Source organism: Lepisosteus platostomus, chromosome 26 (genome assembly GCF_059453375.1).
Source record: "Lepisosteus platostomus isolate fLepPlt1 chromosome 26, fLepPlt1.hap1, whole genome shotgun sequence".
NCBI classification, from domain to species: Eukaryota; Metazoa; Chordata; class Actinopteri; order Semionotiformes; family Lepisosteidae; genus Lepisosteus; species Lepisosteus platostomus.
The window spans coordinates 13,326,158-13,345,202 of NC_142636.1; the positions used below are offsets into that span (position 1 = coordinate 13,326,158).

At 45.2% G+C, this 19,045-nt stretch overlaps 1 protein-coding gene across 1 annotated transcript; it reads right to left on the reverse strand.

The window, feature by feature from the left end:
• On the reverse strand, positions 1-13,433 carry LOC148640230 (sodium channel regulatory subunit beta-1-like). The gene is made up of 6 exons (XM_088620576.1): positions 11,296-13,433; positions 2,463-2,632; positions 1,885-2,122; positions 1,349-1,490; positions 1,111-1,214; positions 1-420 (listed from the first exon to the last, which is right to left on the reverse strand). Exons 1-5 carry the CDS (start codon positions 11,345-11,347, stop codon positions 1,148-1,150), a joined length of 669 nt encoding a protein of 222 aa, XP_088476702.1. The 5' UTR covers positions 11,348-13,433; the 3' UTR covers positions 1-420; positions 1,111-1,147.
• Positions 13,434-19,045: the final 5,612 nt, after the last annotated feature.

The following is a 19,045-nucleotide window of genomic DNA, read 5'->3' on the forward strand; positions in this document are numbered from 1 at the left end:
TTTTTTTTTCCCAATTTGCTTTTATTCGATGAATTCTTGCAGCATAACTATGGAAGACATTGTCAAGCTGAACATTGCAAATATACATATATTTTTATAGTATTTTAAAATCTTTTTTAATGTACAGTATCTTGTGGATGAAGTATGAACATGCTTTTTGTTCTTTAAAAATCCAAGTCCATGAGTTACCTTTTGTACTGTTCGCTAAATGTGGTACCTAGGTGTATGAAAAGTGATTTTAATTTCCTTCCAGTGGCAGCCATTGCAGTAGGTTTGTGTTTCATTTGGTAGTGTGACAAATCTTCATGCCCAGGCAGCGAGTCCTCTTTGGCTGGGGAACCAGGAGGGGAGGACAGAGGGGAACTGAAGGTCAGGAACTTGTGATAGGACAGTGACTCTGATCTCACGATGACGCCCATCCTGGAATGAAAAGGTAAATACGGGCCATTTCAAAGGCATGACCCTCTGGACCAGACTACGCAATGGGTCTGTGTTAGTTATGAGCTTGGGGAATATAATCTCTTATTTTACCCACTGGAAAAAAAATAATCCGACAATAAAAATAATCATGCCACACCCACCACAAAACCCTCTCGGTGACTCTCCACCTCACCTTCAACCTGAGGACCCCAGAAGTATGAGCGAACAGCAGCAATGGAAACCCTGTGCAGCAAGAATCTGACCTGCGTCAGCAGCAGTGCGCCAGATCTGCGTGCTCCCAAAATGCTTTGCTGATCCAAAGTCTGCTGCAGCAGTTCGGCCATTTTCGCCGATGGCTGTATCCCTCCCGTGGAAGAGTGGCACCATTCCCATTTTTCTGCCGGTGATCTCCAAACATTAAGTCACGCAGGAAGTTCACACCATTCAATCTTCAAATTGGTCTGACATGCGAGCCCTGAGCCGTTAATTGATTCGACTACAGCACTGCTTTTGCTTTACTGATTAGAGAAACCCAATAGCATGATGTTATTCTTTTCACAATTGAGATGCAAAGACCTTTTGTATCAGAAATGCAAAATCAGAGAGTACGTCAACAACTACCTTGGTGTCAGATGTAATGTGGACATAGATTTGGGGAACATCTGCACAGACATGGCTATTCATACCAACCTGTGTCAGCTGTCTCCCCCCTCCTGCGTCTCTAGTGCTATTCAGCCACTTGGACCCCTGTGCAGTTGTCTTTACTCTCTGAAGCAATGGCCAGATATTCCGCCCTGTTCGGAAAGTGGAGTTGAGACATGAATGCAGTGGTTCATCCCAGGTATACGCCTCATAATATGACTTACTAATGAATGACTTATCAGTGTAGACCAGAGGGGCGAGATAGCGAGGTGGAACAATCACTTACGCGCTTTCTCGGAGAGCCTCCTCTCCAGCTGCAGCGATCTTCCTGTAACAATAGATCATTTCCACCACCAGCCAGACTTGCAGCCCCACAATGGACACATACATCATGACCTCTGAGATGATGGATGCCAGCTCCCGGTTGGCTGTGGACAAGTAGACAGGATTCAGTCAAGCATCCTCTGTTGTCCAAGACTTCCGAAGTCAAATGGTAAACAACATAACAAAGAGAGACACTCCTGACTGGACTGGAGACACTGCTGTCCCTCTCCTCTCACACTGCCCCTGAATTCACACACTGACACACCCCTGACTGGACTGGAGACACTGCTGTCCCTCTCCTCTCACACTGCCCCTGAATTCACACACTGACTCACTCCTGACTGGACTGGAGACACTGCTGTCCCTCTCCTCTCACACTCACCATGAACTCACACCTTATTACAGTACACATGCTGCTAGTGAAATAGCTCCCACTTGTGTTTCACGATCGGCACCGAACTCATGAACCCCCCTGCCTGCATCGACACAGCCACCAACCTTTGGGTACCACCATGAAATGGATGAGCTTTTCAGCACTCGTGTGGTACTGGTAGTTGGGGAATCTCAAGGTGCGGTTGACCAAGCACTTGAACGTCCCTGTGTCATTGAAAGTGACATTGAGGATGAAGATGGAGCCGTCCTGGAGGTCCCTGGTCTTCTTGCTGCCATTCCAGGCCACTCTGTCATTAAAGCGCTCATCTACGATCGAGGGTGTCTCGTCTTCGTAGCGGTAGATCTGTCGGAAAGACGGGGGACATTGCCGTGCGTTTTAAAAGGGTTCAAATGAAGCTCTCTGGGGAAGCCTGTGCTCCAGGTCTTGTAGTGTGGAAAGCTAAATAGGGGTTACCCCCTCCAGCTCTTCCAGAGCTCAGACACTCCCCCCTCCGAGCAAGGGGCCAGCCATCTGGGAGCAGGGAGCCTGGCCCCTGCACTGGTGGGGATGGAGTAAAGAGTTTTGCAGTAAAGAGAGGCTCAGCCCAGACAGGCAGCTAGCAAAGCTATTCAGGCCTGTTTGAAGTAAACTGAAGGGGCGGTCAGTGATCGTGATGTGCGGGCGATGTGCCGGCGTTCCTCACCAAGATGTAGTCGGTCTCCCGGGCCGCTCGGAAGTACCACTCCACGCTGGCTTCGGCCTCCACCTCCCCCCTCATCTTGCAGGAGATGCAGCCCAGCTTGAAGCCGTTCCCCGCCACCCCCTCGGAATCGGAGTCCACCTCCACGCAGGCGGGCCGGCACGCCGGCGCAGCTGGGGGACCGACAGCGGGACAGTGAGAGCGGGCGGGAGCAGGGAAGGCGGAGAAGGAGGGGAGAGGGACGCAGCGAGAGGAACAGGCCCACGGAGACTGTTGGCCTGTTCGGCACTCGTTGGCTTCCTCGCGTTGTCTTGAAGGTGTCAAGTTTGTGTCCTCGTGAACTTCTAAGGCATTTTCAGTGTTCATTGTTTCCCATTTAGTTCCTAGAGATGATATTTTTGCTACCTACACTTGTTAAGTGTTTGCCAAGTTCGGATTTGTATCCAAACCTTTTTTACTGTCTTTCTCTTGTTGCTGTTGATCAGGTGTTTGCTGTAGTGTTAGCTAGTCCTCCTATTTCACAGTTATCAACCTGATTGATAGCTGTACCAGAGTCTAGATCATCGATTCAAATTCTGAAGAGCAGTGGTACTAATATCGATCCTTGTGGTACTCCACTACTTCCATCCTCCAGATCAGATCATGCATCCTATAACTTTACAGACTGAAGAGATGAAAATGAATTGCATATTGCTGTTAATCAAAGGAGCATTTTAACTAGAACTTAAAAGTTATACTAAATGCAACGTATCTAGACAATTATTCAACCGTTGCTAAAAGCATTTGAGGTCAATTATAACCACCGCCAATGAGTGTGACTTACATTGCCAGATGGTGATCAAGGAATAAAATGATTTGATTTGTCGTGTTAATAAAGTGACACTAGTGAGCAGTATCTGCAGTAGCTCCTAGAGGCTGACAAGTTCATCACAACCATAAAAAACTTAACTGAAGTTTTAAAACTTTAGTACTTTTTTGATACGGAGATATATCTCCGGCTTCAGGCTGGAAGAGGAAGCTTAGTTGAAAAAAACGTTGTAAACAACACAACTGTAGATATAAGATACACAGCAAGCCAGTGCAGTAAATATCATGCAGTAAAGGAGCTGCCTACACAACTGATGAATCAGCACAGAGCTGGAGTCTGTCAGAGCTTAAGCATCTCAGACCAGGTGCCTGTAGCTACACAGCCCTCTTAGTGCATCTCACTGAGCCTCCTGAATTTTTCATGAGGTGAAAACACAAGCTCAGACTTCTGACTCTGTGTCTGATACCCTACACTCCGAGAGAGAGAGAGAGAGCACGGATCAATAGCGATCTTCAGATGTAACCGTAGTTCTGGAGGGTGCTCACTGGCAAGGCGCACATGTGTGTGCTTGTGGGGAAAGAGTTGGCACTAGAGTTCAGTGGGTTTCAGTCGTTTGTTCTAGGATGTCCCAGGACAAGAGGTGACGGGCTATTGCCCAAGATTCCGGCAGCAGCAAATGAATTTTGGGAGCCTAACAGTTCAGGTGCGGAGCTGCGTCAGCATGCATAGGCTGCAAAGGAACAATTAACAGGTTTATTCCATGCTGAAAAGAGAAGAAAGAAAACACAACACAACGTTTCGGCCGTGGAGCCTTCTTCAGGTGTGAGGGTGTGATTTTATATAACGTACAAACAAACCACTCACCTGCTATGATTAGTGGCAGAAACCAAGCTGCACAAGAGCATTTCAGACATGGGTTCAGAGTTACACAGCACACGTTAGCACCGAGCACGAAATCAAGATAATTCAGTGTCTCTTAACCATCATGTTTTGGCATGATTCCCCATTTCTACACCGCTCTGTCAGTGCAGTGCTCCTTTTATTGTGGCTTCCCATGCTATAGCATGCTCTACACCTGACTTCAGAGGGATTCTAAAGAATAAATGCACACAAGTTGGACCGCCCCTCCACCCTCTTCTCAGACTAGGAACTGGGCAAACTCAATGGGAAAATCCATTTCATATTAATTTTTTTTTTCCTGCCACCCACAGAAGGACAGTACTTCCGCCTCACAGAAAAATCCCTCTAAATCAAACAGCCAGTGGGAAACACACGCTCAGTGTGGGAAGGGAGTGGATGGATTGTGTGCCATTTCTGAGGGCTTCTCCTTCTCAACCTAGAAGATCCCAACAGTGCCAAAAACACCAGACAAACCAGATAAACTGCCAATCGGCTCAGCCCTTCTCTGCATTATACTCAATCATATTCGACTCTGACCTCCCCAGGCATCCCTGCAGTTTCCCTATCGACCAATGTAAGTATTTCTAGACTTTTTAAAGCATTTTTGCCGTATCAGACAGTAAGGTTAAGCCATTCCGGCTGAGCAGAAGGTCAACTGCTTCCAGGGGGATGAGGGGTAAATTTGCAGTCTAAAGAGCAGATTAACGCTGTCCATTTGAGCTCAGTTATGGGATAATATTTCTGGTCTACATTGTTAGCTTTCGTCCATGCCTGGTTTTTCAATGCATAGAACTGCATTTTGCATCACTTTCTAAAGAACTAAATTTACGCTCCATCTTGCCAAATACAGATGTCTGCTACTCAGTGCACAGAAATCCCCTGCACACACGATGCCCTTGCTTTTGATCATAACAGGAAATGAGCAGGCCGGGTCAGTCAAGGCCGGGAGGACATGAACCGAACAGTACATTTTTGGATGTTATGTTTTAGGGTCAGGAGTGCATCTTAGTAATGTATGAGTTGATTCTCTGTGACACTCAAACAGCTCCTAATGTACTGCTGCCTCTTAGGCAAATATTAGCCTAAGTGCTAACGTAGGCAAACCTCAGCAAAAAGCAAGCTTGGACTCTAATAGCAATCTTAAGTAGCCTGCTCCTTGACGCTGGATGGGTTAGGCATTTGAGAACCTTATCTTTCCGTTTCTGCTTTTGGTCAACGTTGTAATATCCGTGACGCCACCCTCTCACGTCTGTGAGAGCGTCATTGATACAGCACCATTTGTAAGTGGATTGTTTTTAATATTCTGTTTTATCTGCTGTTGGTTTTTCGTCATCAGCATGCTCAATGACCACTAGCTCACTAACACCGACTCTGGATGTTACTGTATCAAAATCCATTCTAATGGTGCAGCTAATATGCGCAACCTCAAACTATGTCCCCCCCGTCGCTTCCTGTCACTGGTTTCATCCAACCTCCCCAGCCCAAAAATAGCAACCTAGGCGAAATCAATAAACACATGTTTTGGACACACATGTTCAAAAGAGATGTGGTTATCATCCATTCTTTATATCTGATTCTTTCCAGGTGTGAAGGAATTTTACAGCATGGATTAAAAAAAAAAAGATCTGACGCAGGCTGGTAGTCTAGATGCCCAAACAAGAACTGTCCTCAGATCTGCTGTGTTTAATTCTGGACTGGATTCTCTCAATCAAGACAAATCTGGGGTCCAGTCTTGCAGTTTACACTAGTGTGCATTTTCATACCAGCTTCCTTCTAAATGAAATTACTTGTTAAGGGTCAAACTAACAACTAGGGTCCTGGTTGCATTAAAGTTCTGTAATGGCATGAGGCAAAAAGAGACGATTCTTTACAGCATGTTAGGCTATAAGGCTTCTCATCTGCCAGAAAATCCAAGCACTTTATAGTTGGTAAAAGAAGGGGTTCAGTTCTCCCTTAGCTAGGTCAGGGCTGGTAGATGGTAGTTATTTAATAAAAGAAAAATCAAGGCTGGACCTGCTTGAATGGGAGCACATAGCCACCATTGAAATAAAGGTAACATGCACTGTAGAATTTAATGTGCAAAAAATCAATCAAATATGGAACAAGACCAATCAAAGTTAATGGGCTTGTTTTTTTGGAGAGACAAAGTAGGCACAGCCATGCTAAAAACAACCTGTCATTTTGCCAGGGCAAACAAGGAAAAGCAATCTACTATCTATTTACTGAGCATTATACAGGAGCCCTGGACACAATCAGGATATGATCTGAAAAAGAACCATCTGTGTTGCACGGAAGGGACCTTATGATTTTAAAACCCCACCAATAACAGAGCACATTACAGAGATGACACATGCAAAACTCTTATTGTTCCTGGCTGTGTTCATACTTCACGCAAACTGATACATTATCTCTAAACCACTACAGATATGTTCACAGCCACGTCACCCTGCTAGCTCCATAATCTGGGATGTGTGAAGCTGGAGCCGTTACCAGAATGATTTCTTTTTTCCTGACCATCGCCAGGACCGTACAGTATGCAGTCGGTGTGGGTGGTTATATAAGAGAAGCTGAGTACGAGAATCACCATCCCCTCCCCCCCCGACTCCCACCACCCCAGATCAACAAACAGCAGAGATTAATCAAATAGAGTCTGGATCAGAGGTGAAAACACTCCGCCTGAATGTTCAAAAACCTCCACATGGACAGCTGGCCCGGCTTTCACTAGGCAGCAGATGGTGAGCAAAATGAAACAGTCCACCCCTGCTAACCTCTGCTTAATGAAGACCCGATAAAGCATCGGTCACGCAAGAGTCTGGCTTTTCCTACCAGGAAGAACACCAGCAACGCTACCATTCCCACACACAGGCTGTATGTTGGGTTAAGCTGTTTTACTCCATGATGTTGAGCTCCGCTGGGATTGCACAGTCCCAGTGAATCTCTGTCTGCTGAATTGAAGACACTGGTGCATACAGCGCTCAGCTCCTCTTCTGTCAGCCTGGGGACTGCCATGATGATGACAGCACCAAATTTTACTGCCTACTTTCTCTGCTTTAACTCCAGTCCAATTATATGGGGCTCCGTTATGTCACCGTGTTTGCCAATCCTTCTGCCCCATGTCCTGTTCTCTGCATGTTGAAAGGGCGCTATATTATCTTTCTCTCCTTCTGGTCCTGTTCCAGGGCTCTTTTGTTTCTCTTGTTCTACAGTATGTTCCAAATTTCTGCTGCACATAAAAACACAGTGGTCAGATAACGGAGAGTAATTTACGTGAGCAGTTCATGAAGACCTAAAACAGAGGGCTGACATCTCAGCCAAATGGTTTGTTCCCTCAAAGTTATTTCAGATCAGGGGGGACATGAACACCCAGCCCCACTGCAGAACTGAAGGATTGGAGAAGCTGCTCCCTTCATCGTGAATGTCATCTAGTTACTCAGGCAATTAATGAAGGGAGACCTTGGTTGGACACACTGCGTCTCTGCAAGAGCTAAGCACCATACCTCTGACATACTGTAAGAGCTCTCATGGTGTACAATGACAATGTTACCTATTATTTTACTGTTACTCTCCACATCTCTTAAGAGTGATGAAAAACCTTTGGCGTGGCAGGACTGGTACTTGCTTTGGCAAACCGGATGCTGGGAGTTGGGGTGCCTCTGACACACAGAAGCAGTTACGATTGTTCAGCCCAGCAGTGGGTTCAGAGAGGCTCTGTTTTTCACACTCTGGGCCCGCAGGGTGAAAAGAGGCTGAGGCATTGATGCTGTGCATTTCAGAAGACAGGCTTTTATCAGCTTCATCATCCCTAGCGGTGAAACAGGGGCTGGCAGAATGAGTCATGCCAAGTACTGCTGGGCAATTCTGAAACTATAAAACATAAGCACTGTCACAAACCAGATGAGGCCTTTCAGCCCGTCTGTTCTGAATGGAAATCAGTAGTTAATTGATCCAAGGGTCTCATCCAGTCATTTCTGGAATAAAACCAGGACATCGGCTTAAATAAAATGGCAGCAGCTTTAGCCACACTCCCACGGGTCTTTGGGTAAAGGAGTTCTGAAATCTCTATTCGAACAGGACACTCCCTTCAGACTAAAGAGACTCAGTTCCTCCAGCCTGTCAGTGCGGGACACTCCCTTCAGACTAAAGGGACTCCGTTCCTACAGCCTGTCAGTGTGGGACTCCCTTCAGACTAATGAGACTCAGTTCCTTCAGCCCACCAGTATAGGTATACACATGTACTTTCCCTTAAACTCCAGAATGTATCTGGTTGCTTTTTTTCTGATTCCAATATCTTTTTTATATTGTGGTGATTATATACAATATTCTAAATGAGACCATGCTATAGGTCTTTATACAATTTTAACATAATATCCCTTGATTAAATTCTATGCGTTTTCTATTGCTTCCCCAAAAGGTGTCAGCACAAGCACCTAAGTCTGTCTATCTTATCTAATTGTAACGTTGGACGATGCCCTTGAAACTAAGAAACCATCTTGTTTTTCAGTGCGGGTTGCATAATCTTAGTAGGTGGCGGACCCTGAGTTATGCAACCTAAATGAGTGAGATCAATAAAACAGTGCAGCCGTCTTCCCTCTTTTTATTAATCTGCTGACTAAATACTTTGAAAAGGGAAGTTTCTTTTTTTCAGTCCTACTGCCGGATCAACTCTTACTGTATTATAGGGTGATGTGTACAGGCTTCAGAACACCATAATAAACACAGATCCATCTTCCATCATGCTCTGATCTGTGGAATTCCAGATCCATACTGCAGCCTGTTTCCTTTTAGGGATTAAAGCCCAGCCACCACTAAACCCCAGGCAGAGACAGGGGCACCAGCATGCACTGAGCTAAAACAGCAGAATCCCACCGAAGCGATTAAGAGAGCAGCACACACTGTTTTTATTCTTGAGGGCTTCCAGGTTTTTATTTCTGCATTTGTTTAGTCTTATTTATTCATCCTCAGTCCACCATTTAATGTGATCTGAGGCGAAGTGGTTGAGCAGCTACGCTTTAGGGAAAGACTTCATCGAGCTATTCTCTGAGGGCTGGTTTTTAAGCCTGATTTACTCAGAAACCAGAATACACTCAAAGAAGGGAGACCCACATTCGCTGATAAGGCAACCACTTAGCTCGGGAAACAACACCGACAAAGGTCCCCTAGTCGTGTCCTCTCCTGCCCCTCCCTGAAAGCCCTTTCCAGGAGCTGTGTTTGCACAGGACTGGACAGCTCACTTGCACTGAGCTCTGAGCTCCAAGCTCCGCCGATTGAACGGTTTGGGAATTGTCCACTTTTGTCACAACTAAGCCAAGACAGGAATAACAGCCTTCGGAAGAAGCATCTGCATCAGGCCCTGCTTGACATAGAAGGCTATACCAGACTTTGTCAGAGGTTGTAATGTTTTATGCTCAGGACTGTGCCACTCATGTGTCGCCTCCATTTAACAGCTGTTCTGTACAATTCTTGGTCGGGATGGGGCCAGTGCAGCATAATGAGTAAGTCTCTGTATAACGGGTGGGTTGTGCTTTCAGTTTTCTGCTGGAGAAACTGCTGTTGCACCTTGAGCAAAAGACTTTACCCCAGTCACTCCAGTCTGGCCAGCTGTATAAGTGGGGACCGGCAGTCCTTTGAGGGTTCACTTGGTGCTACAGAAACCAAACATAGAAACGCCTGTAATCAATGCGTCCATTTTCTAACTGCTTCATCCACCTCCGGGTCGTAGGGGAGCCAGAACCTATCCCATCAAGCAACGGGGAGCAAGGTGGGGTACACAGTGGACGGGACAGCAACCAATGTGCACACCCTGACACCTGGGACAGGTTTTCCGAAAAAAGGAATTTAAGCCTTGCCAGCATGTCTTTGGACTGTGGGAGGAAACAGGAGCACCCAGAGGAACCCCATGCGAACGTGGGGAGAACGTGCAAACTCCACACAGACAGAACCGCAGATCTGCAACTGAACCCAGGGCCAAAGTCCATAGTGTAATCTGTAAGTATGGTAATGCTACATTATCTATACCATTCTTAGCCGAATCCGCACTTGAAAACCAAAGGGTAACAAGACTGAGAAAAGAGTGAAATAAAAGTTAGCCTAGTTATCAGTTATCCTACTAGTCATTTCTCAGTTCCCCATGTAAATCAGACCAAACAGAACAGGACTCCCAGCTGTTGTGACAGTTCTCACAGTATTGGAGCAACAGCAGGAAACAATACAAATCATCACCTGTACCCTCTGTTTTAACAGTACCCAACATGGTGCAAGACACCTAGTCCATCCATCCAGAACTGCAATTTAAAACAATCGTAGTTAAAAGAGACAATATGAAACCCAGTCCCACAAGGGCACAATGAGCTGGAAGGGACTGGATGGATGGATAGCAGTGGTTGTACTGGTTGTACCCATGGAATGGGCTAATGACTTTCACTGCCTCTGCCTCTCAGCTATGCGAAACTGAAACTGAGCAAAAGGGTTAGTTTGCCTGGGTTTGTGCTTATGTTTTTGCTGTTGTGTCACTCTCCTGGCTTCAGAACACTGTATGGAACACCAGTAACACGGTCGACATCCATCATTAGAGTCCAGTTTGGGTGAAAGCAGAGGCAACAGTCAAATCTTACAGTAGGGGTGACTCGGTGCCAGTGCAGGTGTTAGTTCTATCTTCCTTTTAGTGCAACTGGAGGATGTTTAAATCGTTGATTAGTTGTTGTTTATTGCTCAATGTAAGGTCAGGAGGAAGTGTATGTTAGACTGAGAATTACATGTAGTTCTTCACCTAGAGAGTTGTAGGTGTCCGGAACAGATCAGCTAAGATGTTAAAACTGGTAGTCTGGGATCTGTCTGAAAGTAGTTAAAAGAGGTTAAAGAGGCTGCGGTGGCCAGGAAAACGAATTAAAATAAATAATAAATCGTCCCGCGTTTTAAGTGAAACCAGGTATTTGCATGATTAAAAAAATCCGAACTGGCGTCAGGCCAGTCAATCATGAAATATTTAAATATGACGCGGATATGAAGAGACAGATACAGCACTGAACCAAGCAAGACGTCGATACGTTGAAGGACTGCAGGACAAAAGCACAGGCTTAACAAATGTGGAGCATTGTTACTTGGGATAATTCTTAGAAGCAAGTCACTCACCGTACATTAAACAGAGCACTGTGGGCAATAGCACTATCCGTAGTGCAGACATCGTTGACAGAACAGGATACACTTGTCCTTGGTGGTCTGGTTAACTTCAAACCGCGCGGTTGGTCAGTCCGGGGAACAATTTCACAACCTAAGCCTCGGGTTTCACTGACGTATTTATCTCAATTCTTCTATTTTTAATCCGCAAACAAGTGTTCGACACAATTTCTCGCTCGACGTGTGGGTAAGAGGCTTCCACAATGCGAAGCTTCCTTGGTATGTAGGCCTCCGTTGAGCTCAATTGACAAACGACCTTCCTGGTCATAGACGGCAGTCCTGGTCCTGCAGTCTCTGTGTCCCAGCGCTTTTACAGAAACAAAAGTGATGAATACAGAAATGGACTTTATATGCCTTCTGAAGCAGGAGCTCTTCAAAGATTGATTTTCAGATGATGTCCAGAACCAATGACGAACACACCCTGAAATCGAACATCTATTTGCCGTCAATAAATTATCTTAGGCTAGTGATTTAAAGGTCAGTACATGTACTTCGTAAACACTCATAAAAAATACACTGGCTTCAAAATGAGAGTGGTTTAAAGTTATCGGTGTCGGAACGCCTACGTATTATTTATTATACTCCAATTTATACCCTTTTTAAAGCACACGGTATTAAGAAAAAATAACTTTGCTCGATTTTTCCGAGAGGGTTCATTCTATGTAGCACCGTTTCAGCAAACCCTTTCATATGCAGAGGTTTAAAACCGCTATTGCTTCGTTTGTGCTGTAGGGAGACTCGAAATGTTACAAGTGCTGATGAGAATGAACGACATTCGCGACTTGCCCTGAAGAAATAAATAAAGGCTTTCTGAGAGTTAGCGGCGATTGTCCTCTTCCCCCCTCGCCTCCGCTTGGTCTTAAAAATCTGCTTCACTGTCCGATCGGGCTCGCAGGCAGGTACGGTAGCTGATCAGCCTCTCTTGAGAAACAGCCAACGGCAGATCGCTGCTGCAGACGACAACATGCCTTCGCCTCTCTATTCACCTGCTCTTAAAGACAATTGACCGAACGGGCTGAGCTGGGTCGAATGGCCTCTTCTGTTTCTATAACCGGTCTGCGTTCACAGCGTGGAAAAAGCGGGGTTACCTACTGAAAACTAGACCCTAGCACAACTCAGAGGAGAGAAGGCGCCTGAGGTACATCAACAAAACAGGAGCTAGAGACAAGAGCCGGTGTCTACCTGCAGGCTGGGGGGATACTGCTCTAGATCTGCCCCGCTTGACTATGGCTGGGCTCTCCTCCGGGATCTGCTCTAACTTGGAAGGTGTTCCTACTGTACGTCAGGAGCGGATGGTTTAAGCCCAACACCGTTGTCAACATGGAGAAAAACGATCATTACAAAAATTAGTACTTAACAACGGTCTGTTGGCCCCGCTTTTACGCCCGGCTAAGTAATCACAGGTGTAAAATTCCCGGTAAAGGGCATTTAAAAAAAAAACATTCGGGGGGTGCGATCTGAGGCTGCTCTAAAATTGCGCGGCTGAAAAGGCGATCGTTTTTTTGCTTCTTAGTAAAATACATTCGAGCTCCGGAGTCAGCATTGCGTGGCCCAACGCTCACAACCTACACGCCAAAAATGCGTGGACACAACACGATCAATCAGTCACGAATCCACCCTGCCCGCTTTCCCTTCCAAGACGAAAAAGCTTTACCGCACTGCATGGGGAGACGAAAATGGTGAGAGGAAAAAAAAAAAAACCTGCACGACTTTAGCAGAAAGCCCTGGTCACACGAATTTTTTAATTATTATGATTCTTTTTGCCGTCCCTCTTCCCTGTCGAGGTATCCCGCTGTGGGTCGGGGATGTTCACTGCGGTACCAGCTAACGCAAGTCCATCTTCGAAGCCGGTCGCTCGCCAGATAAATTCGCGTCTGTCATAACGCAAAAGGCACCGGTCATTGCGGGTAAACACAGGCCACCGCAAAACAAACCGCATCTGACGTGAATTCTGCCACGGTCTCAGGGTAATCCCTTTCAGGTTGTTGTTTTTTGTGTGTCTTTATTAGAAGAAAAACAGTCCGATTTTCTAGTTAAAGCACACCAGCAGCCGTGATGACTGTGAGAGCTTTAAGACGGCTGAGGGGGAGAGAGTTGGGGGGGAGAGAGAGAGAGAGAGAGGGAGAGGGAGGAGGAGGAGAAAGCATCGGTGATGCATTGCAGTAGCAAGAACAGCAAACAGCATCTGCAAGCACTACCGATAGCAAACGCCTCTGTAATGCAATATATATATATATTGAGGAAAGGCATGTTTATTTTTTAAGAAACAAGATTAAAGAGAAATTCAGTTACTCAGACCACTGTATATTGCCGCACTATTTTGAAGCCTCGCGAAGGCAGATGTCTTCGACCTTGTTATAACAAACTAAGGCCGTGCATTTGAGTACAACATGATTACTGTGCGTCAAGGAACAGTTCTATGTCGTCATTAGGTATTTGGGGGGTATCTCCTCCCCCCTCCTCTCTTGAACACACAGACACGGCAAAGGTAGCGCAGGCTCGTATCCGTCGTTTATCACGGTGGGAGTCTAAACCGTGCCGAGCAGATGAAGGATGTTTCTCCAGTCACGCCACACACGCTCGCCGCCCCTACAGTCTCCGGACACAGTTTCCGAGCAAGACGCGAGCCGCCCCCTCTCGGTCTCAGTTCACGGTCGGATCCGACTTCAGAGTTTTTGGGTCGTTGCTGTTGCACGACCCTTTCCTAGTTTCCGAGAGCTTCTCGCACGACGAAACAGCACGCCTGTGAATTACCACGACATTTGATGAAGAGGAACTTAATTGAGTGGCAGCTATTTCAGAATTCCGTTATCCTGTGTAGTAGAAGCAATAATAATAATAATAATAATAATAATAAGCACAAATACATACTGTTTTCACTTTTAACACTGCTTATCACAGATCCCAGAAACACAGTGGCTGCCAGGGCAACTGATAAAAGGATAGTCTATCAGACCTAGCCCAATCACTAGAGCCTCTCTGATAATCATAGAACTTGGGAAGAACATGCAAGCTCCACACAGACAGACGCCCAAGACATTGAATGCAGTACTCAGAAGTTGTGAGGCAGCAGTGTGAAACATCACAACCACACGCTATCCTATCTACCTTAGTTTTATGTATACCACTAGTTCAATATGTACTTACTGCTCCTGCTTGTGATAGTAAGACCATTTTAATATGATAATTACCATAACGTTTAGCAACAGATGCTGCAGAAAAAAAGGGAAAAGATTTGATTCAGGGCTTCCCAGTCTTGTCCCTGGAACACGCCCCCTGGATTTCAGTCCGTTTCTACTTTCTTTCGCTTTACTGAACTAATAATTTGAATGTTTTCGTTGTTTTCTCATTTAAAAAAAAAAGATGACGTTCAGCAGTTATTTTTCTGGAGATAAATGAAAATCCTCTGTCAGTTTCCTGAATGAAGAACAGCTCAAAACGGGCCGGTTAATTCACTGATCAATTCATTAATTGGCTTTGGGGTTCAATTAAGAGGTCGGCAGGAACAAAAAGCAGCTGACACTGGAGTCACAGGAAGCTGGACTGCGAAGCTCGGAGCTCTGTTTCTGTGTTCGTCTGGCTCCTCAGTGTGCTCTGCCTGTCAGGTAGTTCCTGCAGCAGTGCAGAGCCTGATAGATTTTTACTCCATTAGAAAGGCTACCGGCCACTGTGATTGATTAAGGAAAAATCCATTTCAGTCAATTCCTTTCTGCATTTAGAAGAAAGAGAGGACGGGAGTGAGAGTGAGAGAGAGGGAGATGTCACAGCGACCTCTGTCCCGATCGCCAGCCTGTGATTTAGTGTTAATGATGAAGGAGCGCTGCAGTGTTTTCATGATGGCTCTGCTGGGCGGCCTGCCTTCTCTCCTCAGGGCCCCCTCTGCCTCGTTAAGTCAGCCTTGATCTAACGAGGAGGATAAGTCCCAGACTCCAGCCCTGAAATGCACCAGATGTGTCCTACAGTAGCTGTAGATTGCGTCTTCCTCTTGTGCTTTCATCTGTAGGACATCAAAAATTTTCCGTTTTAAAGACAGAGAGAAGTCGTTCTTTTCTGGGGGGAGAAGTGTTCTTCTGTTCTATGAGAGGAGTCCTATACAGCATAAATAAAAGATTGTGTCCCGACTGGTGTGACTGTGTCATAGCTGAGAGTCCATCACCCTGTCATTCCCGTACAAAATTCCCTTATCTTGCATGTTATCAAAATCATTGCTTGGCTGTTTCTGGAGGGTATGCAGACACAAGCCCTGGCTACACATTGTCACCAGCTTGGGCACAAGTTTCAGTATTGCACCTTGCATTCCTTGTATCACCATCAAAAGACTAAATTGTGTTTGTTTGTTTTGTTGTTCTCAGTCTAGCTTCTAATCCGTTGTAAAGATGTCACCGTCTGATATATAACCAGCTGCCCAGCACAAGCTCGTTTAGCAACCAGCTTTGTGCTTCCAGAGGTATCCTCCAAAAGTGACAAGCCGCTCCAGTTCGGCTTTTTCTGCTTTTTCTTTCTGTGGAGAGCCTTGGTTTCCAGGGGAAGAAATTTGCCGTCGCCCAGTGTTCTGAAACTCATATTCATCACATTTGCCCCCCATGCTAAGCCGTGCTGGGGCGAGTGGTGATTTAGTTTCCATTTGCCCTGCAAGCCCTGCTGAAGCTTGTCCAGTCAAGTGGGAGAGGTGAGCGAGACGTCACTATCTCAATCGGTCCCTTTAAAAACTGACACAGGGCTTTTTTGTATATCTGAACCTTCACTTTTTAGAAAGCCAAGAAAGACAGTTACATGCACTTGCACAAATTTAGCTTCTTATGCCTGAACACTGGCTTTTGAAATCTCCTTTCCTAGCAATTATGCCCCTTGCCTGTCAGCTCATTCTGTAGGCCCACAATTAAGAGGCATCTCACCCAATTATGACCTTTAAAGGGAACTTCGTGCAGCTGTCCTGATTCAAATTGAACTCAGCAGTACAAAATGGGGTGAAAGTCACCTATGCCATCTAGCTCCTTTGGTTCCAAGTAACTCATTTATTCAAGGATCTCATCCAGTCATTTCTTGAACAAAACAGATCAGTATGTGTCAGCTGGGACTACTTGGCTGAGCATCTTTATCCAGACAAGTCATTTTGAAAGAAAGTGCCTGCAGTTCTTTGTCTTTAATATGCTTGAATCATGTGTTCTCCTCGTTGTCTCTGTCCATGACTGAAGAGATTTAGTTCCTCGATGGGGGACATTCCTTTAAGTCTCTTCATTGTCCGAGTTTAAGAGCAGCAAAGTTTTTTTTTTTAGCATAACCACTAAAATTGTACATTTTTGCAATTTTATTGCAACATTCCCCAGTTTAAATTAAGCGTTTTTAAGTATATATTCTCATCTGTTTGCATGTGTATGGCTTGCTCTCATTGATCTGAGGAAGATTTAGTTTTCTTCCTGGGTTAATAATTACAAATTGCCCCATTTCTTAAACAATGATTTCCAATTATGTGTGAGAACAGAGGTCAGCAGAGCATTGAGGTCATTAATGAGCAAGACTCTTAATATGAATGGAAAACCAAAGATTAGTTCTTTCCCTTCAGGTTAGGTGGGTGTGCAGTTCCTGTGACATTCCTCTTGATGTGACTAGGGAAATGTTTGAGTATATTTTGCCTACAAGGAAGGTCTTCATAGGGCTGCATGATGGTGTAGCATGAGCACTGTTGTCTCACAGCGCTGGGGTCTCTGGGTTACTATCTGCATGGAGTCTGCATGTTCTCCTATGTTAGCATAAGTTTCTTCCAGGTCCTCTGGTTTCCTCCCACAGTCCAAAGACATACTGCTGGTTAATGGGCTTCTGGGAAAGTTGGCTCTGGTTATGGGTTAATGAGTGTGCGAGTCTGTGTGTGTCCTGCAATGGCCTGACCTCTCGTCCAGGGTGTATCCTGCTTTGCGCCCATTGCTTCCCTGCAACCCTGAGTTGGATAAAGCAGTTAGGGAATGGATGGATGAGTGGAAGTTCTTCGTACTGGATGAACTACAGCACTGTATAGTAAGAGAAAGCTGCTTTGTAGAACGGACTTCATCTTTGAATTTCAAAGCTATAACTTTGAATTCAAACTTCGTTATAACAGGGGAAACATTTTGAGTAATCTGAAGAGTTAAATAAAAGATCGAATTGAGAGATGGCGCTTTGGTCCATCTTGTTAGAATGTAACGCTGGCGTGTGCAGGCACCCCTTTTCTGTGAATCGAGACAGTGCTGCAAACTGTGAGCTCCTCTTAGCCTGTCCTCTGCCCCACATGGAAAAAACAAAAAAAAAACGCTTGGAAAGGCTCTGCTAGTTTCTGAGGTTTTCCGGACACAGTGATCTCCCAGCTTACACAATTCTTGGTGTGTGAATGGCTCAAGTTAGATGGGAAGCAGCATCCTACGTTCCGAAAAGACCTGCCTTTAAAATAGATCAGCAGTGCTGTGACCTCCTTAGCCCCTATTCCTCAAAAAGAGCATTTGACCTTCTCCTCCACAGACTGGCGCAACAGCTGTAGCAGAATTCGCAGCGAGCTGCTGTCTGGTGCCAGTGTTGAACAGCATCAAAGAGCTCTATATGTGGGTCAAAAATCAGGAATTACGCCAGTGCGATCATTACCCATCTTCCCCCAACAGTGGCCTGACAGCACTTTAATACTCAGTCAGTGACGATGGAAGATCAGAATGATATGAATACCAAGTTATGGCTGAATTTAAAATCAAGTTTTATGGAATTTCATAAGCTGGTATATTCTATGAACAACATTACTGCATCTTGCCTATAGGGTTTGCAGACGCAAGTGGCTTGCGTTTCAGGAATGTTCAAGAGTAAAATCCATGGTAGATGAGTTTCATTATCCAGCGACTGGCAAGGTTATGACAGCGTTGTCATACGTCTCACTTTGTCTTTGATACAGGCCACATGATACAGGCCATAGGATGATCCTACCTGGAGGTCTGTGAAGGAGGTGCTGTCCTGATCAATAGATCAAGATTCCTCCAGAGGCCTGTTAATGCCAATGGTGATATTTCCTGGGAAATGATTCCTATAGCTGACTTATCCTATTTAATGTTACTGACTAACAGGTATGGACAGGTATCTTGTAGACGGTGTTGCTTCATTCATTGTTCAAAAATTATATTGGGGAACAGTATCAATAAATACATAAATAAATAATACAGTGCATTAGGTTGCTTAAATCTTTACTTTTCTCTTTTTTTCTTGCAAATCCTTCTACTCCTGCTGTCTCTTTAAAATTTCCATAAGGACATCTTAGAATAGAAAGCAGTCTGTCACCATGTGCTGTCACTAAAGTTAATGACAATAACTGTTCAGCGGCCCAGTTAATTACACCATGGGGACGGAGATTATTGTAATTAAGTATGAAGACTCTCTCTCCCATTTTCCTGTGTGCCGGTTCTCAAGTGGCATGCATAAGAAGAGCAAAAAACACTAGTGTGATCTATGAATTTCCAAAGACTTTTTCTGTCCCTAATGAATTTCTGTTCCTGCTTAGGAGTTCACGGGGACAAAATTAAAAAAAAACATCCGACCTGCTCGGTCTCACTGAATGTGTCGTCTCCACACTGCTCCCATAATAAGAAGAAAGCAACTGTGCATTCATAAAAATCAGTGTGTGTACTGTCCAAGTACCCTGATCTTACTCGCCCAGTGACACATTTATCCTTCCTCACACTGGGCTGCTCTTACATGG

Excerpts from the sequence above, each read along its gene's own strand:
- LOC148640230 (XM_088620576.1), bottom strand. The coding sequence starts at position 11,347 with ATGTCTGCACTACGGATAGTGCTATTGCCCACAGTGCTCTGTTTAATG. Across the intron at positions 2,123-2,462 it reads GGGAGACCGACTACATCTTG|ATCTACCGCTACGAAGACGA; the intron begins GTGAGGAACGCC and ends TCTTTCCGACAG. Across the intron at positions 1,215-1,348 it reads GAGGCTCTCCGAGAAAGCGC|GGCGGAATATCTGGCCATTG; the intron begins GTAAGTGATTGT and ends CTTTCCGAACAG.